We start from the raw sequence: 13,322 nt of genomic DNA, 5'->3' as shown, positions 1-13,322 counted from the left end.
CCAAAGAGAATTTTCAGGCCATTAAAGATGCATTAGCAGCAGCACCTGTCCTAATCAATCCTGATTTGGGTAAGGATTTCATTCTTTATGCATATGGTGGTTATGATGTGATTTTAGCCATGCTTGTACAGAAAAATGTAGAGGATTGGAATAGCCAATCACATTCTTCAGCAAAGGACTAGAAGAATATGAGAAAAGGTACAATTTTGTTGAGAAACATGTCCTCGCTGTTGTAAAAAGCCTTAAGAAATTCAGGCAGTTGTTGACACATAACAAGTTCATTTTGCGTGTAACACATCCAAGTGTCAAGGAGCTCCTCCTGAGTAAGGATTTAAATGAGAAGCACATTGGTTAGATCACATGCATCATGGAGTATGACGTACATATCCAGATAACCAAGTTGGTTAGAGGAAAGGGGTTGTGCGAGAAAATCATAGATAAGGATATTTCAGAGCTTGAGGAGCAAGCAATGCTATTTTACTAATCGATGCTACTAGAAACAATGACGGAACAACAAGCTAGTTACAGGATATGATACAATTTTTGAAAACCAGTCAATGTCTAGCCACCTTAGATCGAGCAAAGTGAAGATATTATCGCTTGCAATCAGTCCCTTTTGTGTTAATTAATGACATTTTATATCGGAAAGACTACAATGGAGTTATTTTAAAATGCATAGATTCAGATCAGGTTGCTCAAGTAATGCATGAATTTCATGATGGGCATTCAGGAGGACATTTTTCTTCTAGAACAACAGCCTATAAGATTCTCTGGGCTAGCTATTACTGGCTTGATTTGTTTAAATACTTTCGTGTACATGTCAGAAAATGCACTAAATGTGCCATGTTTGTAAGAAAAGAGAGGTTGCCAACTTTGCCCTTGCAACCAATTAAGACAAAATAGCCCTTTTAGAAATGGGGCATTGATTTTATAGGGGCCATTAACCCTCCATCAACTGTGGGTCACAAGTGGATCATTATAGCCACTGATTATTTCACACACTGGACTGAGGTGGTAGTGTTAAAGGACGCAAATGAAATAGCATTCTTAAGCTTTTATGATGACATTGTGAACAGATTTGGAGTACCAGACTACATTATCTCTGATAATGTGCTTGCTTTCATTGGAATAAAAGTCACTAATTAGGCTTTTAATCATGGAATATATCTTAGCACGAGCTCTAATTATTACCCGCAGGGTAATGGGTTAGCAGAGTCTTCCAACAAGAACCTGATAAGAATCATCAAGCACAATTTGCAAGAGAATCAAAGAGATTGGCATTCAAAATTGAAAGCTACCTTATGGGTTGACATGATTACTCCAAACAAAGTTATTGGGAACTCACCTTATAGGCTTGTATATGGAAAAGAGGCTAGGTTATCAATTGAGATAGAATTACCAGTGCTTGATCTTGCTACACAGCTAGTTCTATTTGAGGAAGGTGACCTTATGCTAGTGTGGTGTACCCAATTGATGGAGCTGGAAGAAACTAGGAAAAAGGCCATGGAAACCATGGAGTATCAGCAAATGCAAATAAAGAGGAGCTTTGATAAAAGAGCTCAAGCTAGAGAATTCCATATTGGTGACATGGTACTGAAGTCGGATGTTCCCAAGAGCAAGCTCGGCCAGCACAGTAAGTTTGATCATATGTGGATTGGACCATTTCAGATTGTTGAATGTAAATAGCATAATGCTTACCAACTAGCTACCATGGAAGGAGACATCCTGCCGATCCCTGTGAATGGGATCCACCTCAAACCATGCTTTGAGGTATGAGTTTCAGTCCTACTTTGTACATACTAGGTTAGTTTCCCTTATTTTCATAAGTGCATCTACTTTTAGTTTAGTTTTGTTTATGTTCTAAGTTAGCTTCCTATTTTTTTTTGTAGTTTAGTTTAGTTAAGTTGTTGGTTTATGTTGTTGAACCGTCATATCTGCTCATTTCTTTCATGCATGCGTAAATATGTGTGATTAAACGCATACACATATCCAACATACACATACATACACACATATATATCACTGCAAATAAATGTCTGGCTTCCAGCCATACATATCTGCATACCCATGCATACACTGCATACATGCATTCATTCAAACCCACACATTTAGCCATACGCAAACCAAATGGTCAACTATGATGGTCTTGACTCCTAAAGTTGATACTTGAGTTCTGACCCTGCATATCCATCAATTTAATAAGAGTTTCAGGTCTTGCTAAACTCACGTGCATGCATTCAAAACTGAACCAACAACTTTAGAAGTCACCTTATGTCAGGTCTAGGTGCTAGGAATGCATAATCAGACTCTATGTCTGATGAATAACAACAACTGGTCAAGTGTCAAGTAGGCAGACAAATAGTAGAAGTCACCAAAAAATGTTACCAAAAATTTTACACATGCTGAAAATTTTACTCCAAGTAACATGCAGAAGGAAACATAGTTTTTCTATTCATTTATATTCCATCATTTTTGCAATCATAAATGAAATCATGAGCAAAAGAGATATAATGTTCATTGTATAGATCATCAACTGATATGTACAATTTTCATTTTTACAAAGTATGAAAGCATTAATATGCTGAATAGAGAAGATCTCACACAAGTCGTGAGTATAACTAGTTAAGTTTCTTTAATCAAGAAATACATGAAACGATATATATAAATGAAAGAAATAAAGAGTAGAGATAATTAGTCATTGCCTATTGCTTTGACTGGTTATGAACTCTATCTCTAGCACACTCATCCATCTTCGAGCTCCACGCTCTCCAGCAGCTGCAAAAAGAGGAAAAAATTGGTGCTAGATCCCAAGGGATCTAAGCAATGACTGTATATCTCTATTCCTATGCATACTTTATCTGTCAATGCATTTCATCATGAAAGAAAAGTAAGCAGTGATATTGGCATTTAGTGCTAAAAGAAATAAAATCATTTGTGAGTGTCATGAGCTCGTGCTTGAACCTCATAAGATATGCCATAGGATAAAAGATTATAGAAAAACAACAATATTTGATATATAAAACAGGGAAAGAAAAGATGAATCTCCTTTCCATCAGCACTTTGGCTCATATTCAACTTAGTAGCCATAAGACTACATAACAGGTGAAACAAATAACAAACAAGAAAGCATCATTTTAGCATACATATATCCTGTGATTGGGGAAAGGTTTTAGAACTCTAAGGGGGCAAGGCTTCACAAACCAGTAGAGGACATTGTATGCAAAGAATGGTACATTTAAAAAATATTATATGTATCAGAGAGGCACAATCAGGAGGGGCTTTATTATAGCAAATTGTGTTGCCTTTATCATAGCAAACTATGATTATGATGTACCAACAAGAGAAGCTACAATTTCTTCCTGCCACTCATCCATAAAGTGCAAGAGTAAGATTAATTACCAGGGATATAATACAAGCATTACAAAGGGGGTACGTTCGAATTCTAGATGCAGTGCTCAAGAATATGAAAATGGACATCGCCATGAGAAGCATAATGCATACTGCTGTTATAGCAAGAGTATTTATCAAGGAAGCAAATAGATATTCATCAGTCTTGAAGCACCACCATCAAGGAAAGAAAATAAAGTAGATTCATGTGAAATATTGAAGTGTCTAACATGTTTGGTGATACAGTTGGTATGGAATCTGATAATGAAAATAATATCTCTATGGAAAGAGCGGTAAACATAGATCTTTGTCATCAAACTTCTAGAAAGAATTTATACAATGATTGTATGGAAGCTCTAGCAAGTTTCCAGCAAAACCCATGGCAGAAAAAAAAAAAAAAAAAAGGAGCCAAATTATTACAAATTTCGCCATCAAAAGCTGTTATTTTATTAATAAGTGACTCCATGAAACAAAACACAAACAACATATACTGATGAAGGAAGAATTCAAATTTTAAGTTCATATTCATGGCGGCCAACAAAATATAAAGCCCATATGTGACAGAAAGAGAAAAATATCCTTGAAAGGTTACAGCTCCAGCAAATAACATTGCTGAGAGGAGGGTAGCCCTTCAAATTCCAAGGTAATATACACATGATGAATGTTTGAAAATACCGTTCTAGAAAATACACAATGATGGCATGTATGGAAGGTACCAAAAACAAGCAAAACATACCTCTAGGTAGTAAATTAGTGTTCACAACAGTTTTAGCTCCAACAGATGTAACATGGGTCTCTGTGCAAGTGACCACTGTGAATATGGAGCAAAAAAAATAAAGGTTTCTCCTCCATGGTGGCTTCAAAAAACTAATAAAGCTTTCACATGGAGGCTTCATACAGCAAAAAATGTGCCCAGCAAGAGGAAAATTCAGACTTCAAGCAAGCTCACAAACCCTAGCCGACCTCCCTTTTACATTCTCTCCATGCAATGTGAAAGAGCAAGTGAGCAATGTTTTTAGGGGTGTTCACAATATATCTCACCCGTTCCCAATTTCTAATAATTTTGAAGTTCGTGGGTTCTAGTGTAGGATTATCAAAAACAAAGTCTTTTCTTTCCCTTTGATCAACATTTTTTTTAATTATTGCAAATTTAATGTTTTTTAATTCTTTTAAAAGGTTTAAATATATTTTTTCCTTTCAAAAATATCTTATTATAATATATATATATATATATATATATATATATATATATATATATATATATATATATATATATATATATATATATATATATATATATATATATATATATATATTATTTTTTTATTTTATTTTTAATTTGTTATTTTAATAAATATCAATTATTCTATTAAAACATTAAGTGATTAATTTTTATCACTTAATATTTTACATAAGATAATTAATATTTATTAAAATAAAAAATAAAAATAAATAAAAAGAATAAATTATATTATAATAAGTTATTAATTAATAAATATTAAATGCTTTTGTATTTTATTTTTGAAATATAAATCATTTAATAGGTATTATTATAGGGAAAAAATATTTAATTTATTTTTAAAAGGGTTAAAAGACAGATATTTTGCAAACCATTATGACTAAGTGTTGAGTCAAGGGTGAAGATTTTTCTAGAAAGAGGAGTTATTGCATTTTGGAGACTTTTGGAGTCTGCTCAGAGGTAATAACTACATTTATGAGGCACAATTGATGATATTATCAGACCATGCCTTTTGGGCTATTTTGTACACTTTTTTGAAGTCTTTTCAAAGACTCAAGTTTGGCCTTAGGGGCAGAATCCGACCCAATGTTTATGGCTTTTGAAAAATGTAGTTGGATGAAAAGTGCATACGTATGAGTTGAGAAATCATTTTATAGAGTTTTGATTTTATGGATAGAGGTTGTGTGACTATTTTTTGAGTCTTGGACTTTATTCTACAGAGTCTATAATTCATTTTTGGAAATATAATGCACGTAACAGCAGTGTGATCATGCTTTGTGAAGTTATCAGTTAGGCCTTTTCCTTTCTGCAATTTATGTGTGCATTCTTAAATGATTTAACAGATTAACTTGTGAATGTTTCATTATTCCTTGTCTTTCTGTCTCATTCTAGCACCTTTGTGTAGAACAGTAAGTTCGTTTGTAGGTTATGATATGTGTTTTTAGGTGAAATTAGTCAAAGTGAGGTATTAGTTTATCCTCCTTTTTTGTAGTTTCAATATGAAAATCTTATTATAAATCAATTGTGCAAGCCTTTACAGGAAGTTGTGCTTCATCTGTGTTTCATAGAGCTATATAATCCTCTCTGTTACATGTGGGTTATGTTTTCATAATCATTTTTGGTGTATCACCTCCTTAGTTTAAACTTTAGGTTTTAGGTTTATTTTTAAGTAATTTTTTACCTTTTTCCCTCAAGTTTTTCATTAAGTTTTAGAGATTATCACTGAAAGATTCAATAGGGGCCAGCCTAGAACTCGGAGGTTTCATTTCATTATCCAGTCTCACATAATGAAATGACTCCCATGTTAAGTAAGGGTTACTGAACGTTTCCAATTTGGTAAAGGGTGCAAATCCTAAAATTTAATAGAAAATTTAGAGATTGAATATTTGAAGACGAAATGCTACCAAGTCATAATCCAAATTACATAATTGACCATGTTGAACATGACAATGCATAGGAATCTAATCCACAAGAACGTTACATATCTCCTAATTATAATCGACATGAAGGTTCTAAAACACCAAAATGGATAATTGAAATTGATGAAATGATTATTACTAGTTTGGAAAGGAAAATATTAGAAAGAACCATTCAGTTATGGGCTTCAGGACTATATAAGATGTTTTTTGACAACAGGATAGTGGTAGAGCAATGTCAACTTTTCATGCACTTATTAAAGATGCAAAAGATGAGACCTATACTTTCCAAATTGAAGATTCATATCAATAAAAAGTTGGAAAGAAATACCATTATCATGATGAATCTTTTCAGTGCTCTCAATAGCATTGCGAAAAATAGTAGGGAGAAGGATAACAAAGCTATTGAAAGGGTTATTACAACCTCTTTGGTAAGTCATCATTTGAGAAAGGGTAGATATATGAGACAAACTTGTATTGATTTGAATTTAAATCGTACTACTTTGAGAAGAACACCTAGTCAACAAAAGAAAATTGACGATCCTCTTCAAAATGAAACATGGGCATTTGGTGGGAGACTTCCACATTTTGATAAGAAGCTATCCAATGATGTAAAGGAAGAAATTACACAATTTTGGCACTCTAACTCACAAGTATCACCCAATGCTAAAGACATGTTAAAGTTGAGAATTGACATCAGAGACAGCACGCCACATCCTAAACACTATTTGGAGGTAAGTCAAACTATGTTGTTCAAACAATTTAGAGAGAGTCATCCAAGTCTTCATATATCACAAAGAGCTTTTGAATCTTTGAAGCCATTTTATTGTGTGCCACTCAAAATTTTAAATACATGTTGTTGCAAATATCATGTTGAGTTTTCTATGCACCATGAACTATTATGCTCCATCCGTTCTACTTTGCATAGTAAAGAAATGTTGGAGGATTGTGGTGCTAGTGGCTTCCAAAATCATCAAAAAACTTGCATGATCAACTTTTGTGTCATAGAGTTGATGGTTGTTTCTTTTATAGAAATGTTTGCTTAAATGAGAAGTGTTTAGAATGTGGTGGCTTATCCAAGTTTGACACATGTTTCCATGAGGGGTGAGAACAAGATCTTGGAAAGACAATACTAAAAAAAAAAGGTATATGAAATAGTGAAATACACATTGAAGAGTGGAGGTGAGAGCTCTAGATGTGAATTGGTTGGAAAAGATATCAGCGTGGCTAGTTTTATTTCAGATTTCAAGGTAAATCTTTTTTACAAGTATGCAAGATATAGTCACAAGTCTCAGTGGTTGGATCAATAATTTAGAATGTGCAAGGAGACCTTTTCCATTGGCACTATTATATTAGTTGTTGATTTTGCTGAGAACTACACATCGCAACCTAAAAATGAGACACAATCTCAGTATTACAACTATATTCAAATTGCTATTTTTGTTCACATAACATATAGACATGCCCCGGATAGTGCAGAAGATAATTAGAAGATTATTAGAGAGTATCATTTTTATATGAGTGATGATAGATCTCACTCTCATGAGTTTGTGCAACATTATTTCAAGAATTATTTTGATTTCTTACATGAGCATGCAATTGCTATGGATAGACATATCATTTGGTCAGATAACTATACAGATCAATTCAAGAGTGCTCACATGTTTTATTGGTTGTGTAGGATGCACATAGAGAGAGGGGTGCCTCATATTTGGAGTTTTTTTGAGTTTATCCATGGAAAAGGGGAACATGATGGAGCAGGGGCATGTGTGAAGAGAACTCTAGTTAAGGAGCAACTGAAGATTTCAGCAGCAGAGTCTATTGATGCTCATAGCATTGTTGATTGGTGTAGTTTAGCATTATCATGGGGGGAACTCTTGATTCAGTGGTACGCAGGTTCTTTTGGTTGGTTGAGGAAGGGTCTATAACTGATAGATCAAATTGTGCTACAGTGAGAGACTCATTAAAAATGCATTCATTATGGAGCTCTGATTCTAGTACATGGACCATTTGGACATGACAGCTAGCTTTGTTTTGTCCTAGATGTTTTCAGTGTGACTGGGATCACTGTGAGTCAAGTGAGTGTGTGGACACATGGGCTCCACATTATCTTACTCCATTGTCTATCATACCCTCTATCAGAAATGATGATATGGAAAGTTCACTTGAGCATAACCATCTATCAGATCTACTTTAGCTAGGACATGTCTTTGCATTGGTTGCACCACAAGGGAATGATGAGAAATCTGATTATTGGTTAGCACGTTGTGTAAGAGGTAAATAAAAACTTGCACAACCGATCACAGATGATGATGGATTCACATATCCTACTGGTTCAGTGGTTGTTGCTGAAACATGGTTGGGGACATACATGCTTAGAAGGAATGGAATTCCTGCATTTGAAGACTATCAGAAGCACAAAATAATTCTCATATATTTGCATCTTATTATAGAAAAAAATGTAAAGTTGTTGAAGCATCAAGGAAGACCAAAAGTAAAAGAACTTTTTACTATTGCTAATGCTGATCATAAAGCCCTGTTGGAGACCCTAAAATAGAGAGATGACCCTATTGGAACACTCGACTAGGTATATTTACTTCTTATGTTATTTTCTTCATAATGATTCAATTAACTGATGATTATCTTGTTTAATACAATAAGTTAGTAATTTTTTTCTGATATTGGAATGTACATACATCATGAAGAGTTGGGGGGGGGGGAGGGGAGGTATGGGGGAGAATTCCTAAGATTTATGATGTATTATGATGTAAAATGTGAACTTTTTTTGTATATGGTTTTTGTAATAATGAAAAAGACAAGTTAAATTAGTTGCATATTCTAATTTGTATTTTGGTAGGTTATTTTTAAGGAATTATAAGAGGAAGATATTGAACAAGTTCTTGCAAATCATATTTGCATGTGATACAAGGCTATAAGGACAATTTTAAGATCATTTATAACTATATGAAAGATAATTGCTTGCGGATATCTTATTACAAGTTTGGCTTTTTTCCTTATTTGACATAAAGATGACATTATGATTATTAAAACTATTTTTATCAAACTAATCAAATAAGAAAAATCTAGAAAAATCTTCCATTTTGCAACCAATCATGGCATTTGAAAGCATAAAGAGTCATAATACTATATAATGTTTTGAAAGACTTTCATATTGAAAAGTTGTAAAGGACCATGAGATTTGAATTTCAGTAATGTCTAGGTTTGCATAGGGTAAGCGAGTCATTAGATAAGTCCTAAAAAGGTCTCATAATAATCTCAAGTCATTTCATAAGTTGAAACATTCAATAAGTCACTTAAAATTTAGCTTATTGCTTTAGAAAATTCAAATTTTGAATGTAACAGCTACATGAGCATTTTGGAGGGAAACTCCATAGTTTAAATTTTATGAAGGAATAGGAAGTGAAACCAACTGGAGGTGGTTGAGGGGGTTATTAACCATCCCCTGAAACTTATAAATAGTGTTTGTACAGACTGTAAGGGCAGTATGTATGGACTGATTTAGAATTTAGAATTAAAAAGCTTGGATTTTAATAACAATTTGAAGGTTCTTTGAAGTTTCTGAGTTCTTTATGATATTCTAGTGCATTGAGACATCTTCTAAGATCTTTAAGGAAGTTTAGGACCAAGTTTTGATTTTGTTTTGAAGGGTTATTCATCTAACTTGTTGATTGTTGGTTGTAGCAGTCCTTTTCATAAGCATTTTGACAGTTTTTTCATCTAATCATGGTCATTCCATGAAATGCTTACCTGATTCTTCATGGAATGACATTGTCCTAACATGTATAATTTCTTCTAACCCTGAAATGATCAACTAACCAGAATAATTGGTGGCCACCAAACATAAAAGGGTGAAAGCAAGGGTTGAAAGTGAGGGGGCAGTCCTATAGGAAGAGATTTTCCTTAAAGAGGGCAGTGTTTGTGAGTTGATTCATGTTTATGGTGATAAAACATAGATTTCTAAATTTTGAATTAGTCCAAGAAGGCTTGGAATGTGTGAGATTGGTGATGCCCTAGGAACAAGGGTTTTGAGAAGGTGAATTGGGGTGTTTGGGGTTAGGAAACCCATAGACTAAAATTAAGAGTGGATTTGTCTAATTGAAGTCATTTTAGGAGCCTATGCAAAGTTTGGAGTCCAAATATTAAGTCCTTCTAGTAGTTGCTTTGTAAATGCATCTTTTCTACATTGTTAAAAAATAGGAGAAGTGTGAAAGTTCATTGATATTTTCCAAAGGAAGGGTATCTAAGCCTTATATATGTTACCATGACAACTCTTCCTCCACTAGTCACCATTCTTAGAATCATTGGGAAAATTGCATATACTCTGAATTTTTAGTAGCAAGGTTCTCACAAAAAAATTTTACAATACTATAAAAATAATCTTCTAAGATTTGGTTAGCTACCATCTCCAAATGAGCTATTCATTAATATGGTGATTTAACATCATTCTAATATGTTGAGCTCTTAGGCCCACCCCTTGAAACAACAGTAAAATCGATAAGAATTTCTTTACATGCAGTCTCAAGCCTCCCAAAATGAACTAGTCATTACCAAGGTGGTTCAACATCACCCATTAGTGTTGAACCCTTAGGCCCACCCTTCCAACTAAGAGGAAAACTAGTTCTTAGTCCAATAAAATTAATGAAATACAGGGAACACTAGTGCAAAGCACCTAATCATTTTTCTTTTCTTGATGTAATAAGGTCTAGGGATAGATCTAATGATCTCCCTGTGACCATCAACATTTGTAATGGACACAAGACCTTATGGTGCAACTATAAGCCTTGGCCATCAATTGGTCCAATAAAGTGGATTTTTGGTAAATTCCATATTTTTTAGGAAAGTCTAGATGTTTAGAACATTATTAGGGTCCTTAGGAGTTTGTAGAGTCCATTTGCAATCAAATTTGCAATAAAACTTGTCTTAGCGCAAAAATTGCAAAAAGTTGCTTAGCAACTTTTGCAATTTTCTTGACAACTTTTCAAAATCTAATTCCTAATGGCTAGAACTGTTCAAATCGTTAGTGCCATTAGCTTCGAGTGGGTGGGTGAACCCTAGTGACACCCTTTTTCTAGCCACAAAGACCACCTATCATCTGCGGCCACCCTGTATCGAGGAGTCCCCAAAGTTCTCTAAGTGCGTTTTGAGGTCGATCTTCTGAGGGTCATAACTCAGAGTTCATGAGGGCTATCGATGAATTATTGAATGCTACAGGACGATGATGTTGAGGCCTAAAATAAACTATCTCATTTTTTAGAGATCACATTCTATTTGGATTCGGCATAGCGATCTTGCTCGATGCCAAAACTCGCAGTGTGCCTCAGTTCATAGGTGCACCACAACGTAACTTTGAAACTGCTAATCTTGGCATCAAATTGTCAATGCCATTAGCTTTGAGTGGGTGGGTGAACCCTAGTCACACCCTTTTTCTAGCCACGAAGACCATCCATTATCCATGGCCACCCCGTATCGAGGAGTCTCCAAGGTGCTTTAAGTGCATTTCGAGGTCGATCTTTCAAGAGTCATAACTTGGAGCTCGTGAGGACTATTGATGAACTATCAAATGCTATAGGATGGTGATTTTGAGACCTAAAATAACCTATCTCATTTTCAAGAGATCACATTTTTTTTGGATTCGGCACAAGGATCTTGCTCAATGCCAAAACTCGCAGTGTGCCTCAATTCATAGGTGCACCACAGCGCAACTTTGAAACCGCTGATCTTGGCATCGAATTGTCAGTTTCATTAGCTTCGAGTGGGTAGGTGAACCCTAGTGACACCCTTTTTTTGACCACAGAGACCATCCATCGTCTGTGGCCACCCTGTACCGAGGAGTCCCCAAGGTTCTCTAAGTGCATTTTGAGGTCGATCTTACGAGGGTCATAACTCAGAGCTTGTGAGGGCTATTGATAAATTGTCAAATGCTACAGGACGGTGATGTTGAGGCCTAAAATAACCTATCTCATTTTCAAGAGATCACATTCCATTTGGATTCGGCACAACAATCTTGCTCGATGCCAAAACTCGCAATGTGCCTCAGTTCATAAGTGCACCATAGCGTAACTTTGAAACCACTAATCTTGGCATCGAATTGTCAGTGCCATTAGCTCTAGGTGGGCGGGTGAACCCTAGTGACACCCTTGTTCCAGCCATGGAGACCATCCATTATCTATAGCCACCCTGTACCGAGGAGTCCCCAAGGTTCTCTAAGTGCATTTTGAGGTTGATCTTTTGAGGGTCATAACTCGGAGCTTGTCAAGGCTATCGATGAGCTATTGAATACTACAGGATGGTGATGTTGAGGCCTAAAATAACCTATCTCATTTTTGAAAGATCACATTTCGTTTGGATTCGGCACAACGATCTCGCTCGATGCCAAAACTCGCAGTGTGCCTTAGTTCATAGGTGCACCATAGCGTAACTTTGAAACCGCCGATCTTGGCATCGAATCGTCAGCGCCATTAGCTCTGGGTGGGTGGGTGAGCTCTAGTCACACCCTTTTTCTAGCCACAGAGATTGTCCATCATTCACGGCCACCCCGTATCAAGGAGTCTCCAAGGTGTTCTAAGTGCATTTCGAGGTCAATCTTCTGAGAGTCATAACTCGGAGCTCGTGAGGACTATTGATGAACTATCAAATGATACAAGATGGTGATACTAAGACCTAAAATAACATATCTCATTTTTGAGAGATCACATTCTGTTTGGATTTGGCACAATGATCTCGCTCAATGCCAAAACTCGCAGTGTGCCTCAATTCATAGGTGCACCACAACGCAACTTTGAAATGGTTGATCTTGGCATCAAATTGTCAGTGCCATTAGCTCTAGGTGAGAAAGTGAACCCTAGTGACACCATAGTTCTAGCCACGAAGACCATCCATCATCCATAGCCACTTCATACTGAGGAGTCCCCAAGGTTCTCTAAGTGCGTTTTGAGGTCGATCTTCTGAGGGTTATAACTCGGAGCTTGTTAGGGCTATCGATGAAATATCGAATGCTACAGGATGGTGATGCTGAAGCCTAAAATAACCTATCTCATTTTTGAGAGATCACATTCCGTTTGGATTTGGCACAGTGATCTAGAACATTGAAGGAGGAGGCATACTCAATCGACAAATATGAGATATCTGCTTTGCCAGACGTAAAGAAATCTTCCCAATTCCATCTGAATAATAGTAGTTGATACCATCTGTACAAACATAACTATCAGGAATAAGGGAAACTTCATGATCTCAAACATTTAATGTTTACCTCGAAGAGT

The 13,322-nt window shown here is 35.5% G+C and overlaps 1 protein-coding gene across 1 annotated transcript; it reads left to right on the top strand.

Annotated features, from left to right (window-relative positions):
* The first annotated feature begins 718 nt into the window (after positions 1–718).
* On the top strand, positions 719–1,686 carry LOC149555743 (uncharacterized). The gene is made up of 3 exons (XM_089829512.1): positions 719–845; positions 935–1,110; positions 1,198–1,686. Exons 1-3 carry the CDS (start codon positions 719–721, stop codon positions 1,684–1,686), a joined length of 792 nt encoding a protein of 263 aa, XP_089685638.1.
* The last annotated feature ends 11,636 nt before the right edge of the window (positions 1,687–13,322 follow it).

This window comes from Cupressus sempervirens, chromosome 5, assembly GCF_028749045.1.
Source record: "Cupressus sempervirens isolate cs-2001-9-10 chromosome 5, ASM2874904v1, whole genome shotgun sequence".
In the NCBI taxonomy this organism is placed as follows: domain Eukaryota; kingdom Viridiplantae; phylum Streptophyta; class Pinopsida; order Cupressales; family Cupressaceae; genus Cupressus; species Cupressus sempervirens.
This window is presented reverse-complemented; position numbering and strand designations above follow the sequence as displayed.

Coding starts and splice junctions, on each gene's coding strand:
- LOC149555743 (XM_089829512.1), top strand. CDS start 719: ATGGGCATTCAGGAGGACATTTTTCTTCTAGAACAACAGCCTATAAGA. Junction 846..934: donor AAATGCACTAAATGTGCCAT/GTTTGTAAGAAA, acceptor TTGATTTTATAG/GGGCCATTAACCCTCCATCA. Junction 1,111..1,197: donor ACTACATTATCTCTGATAAT/GTGCTTGCTTTC, acceptor TATTACCCGCAG/GGTAATGGGTTAGCAGAGTC.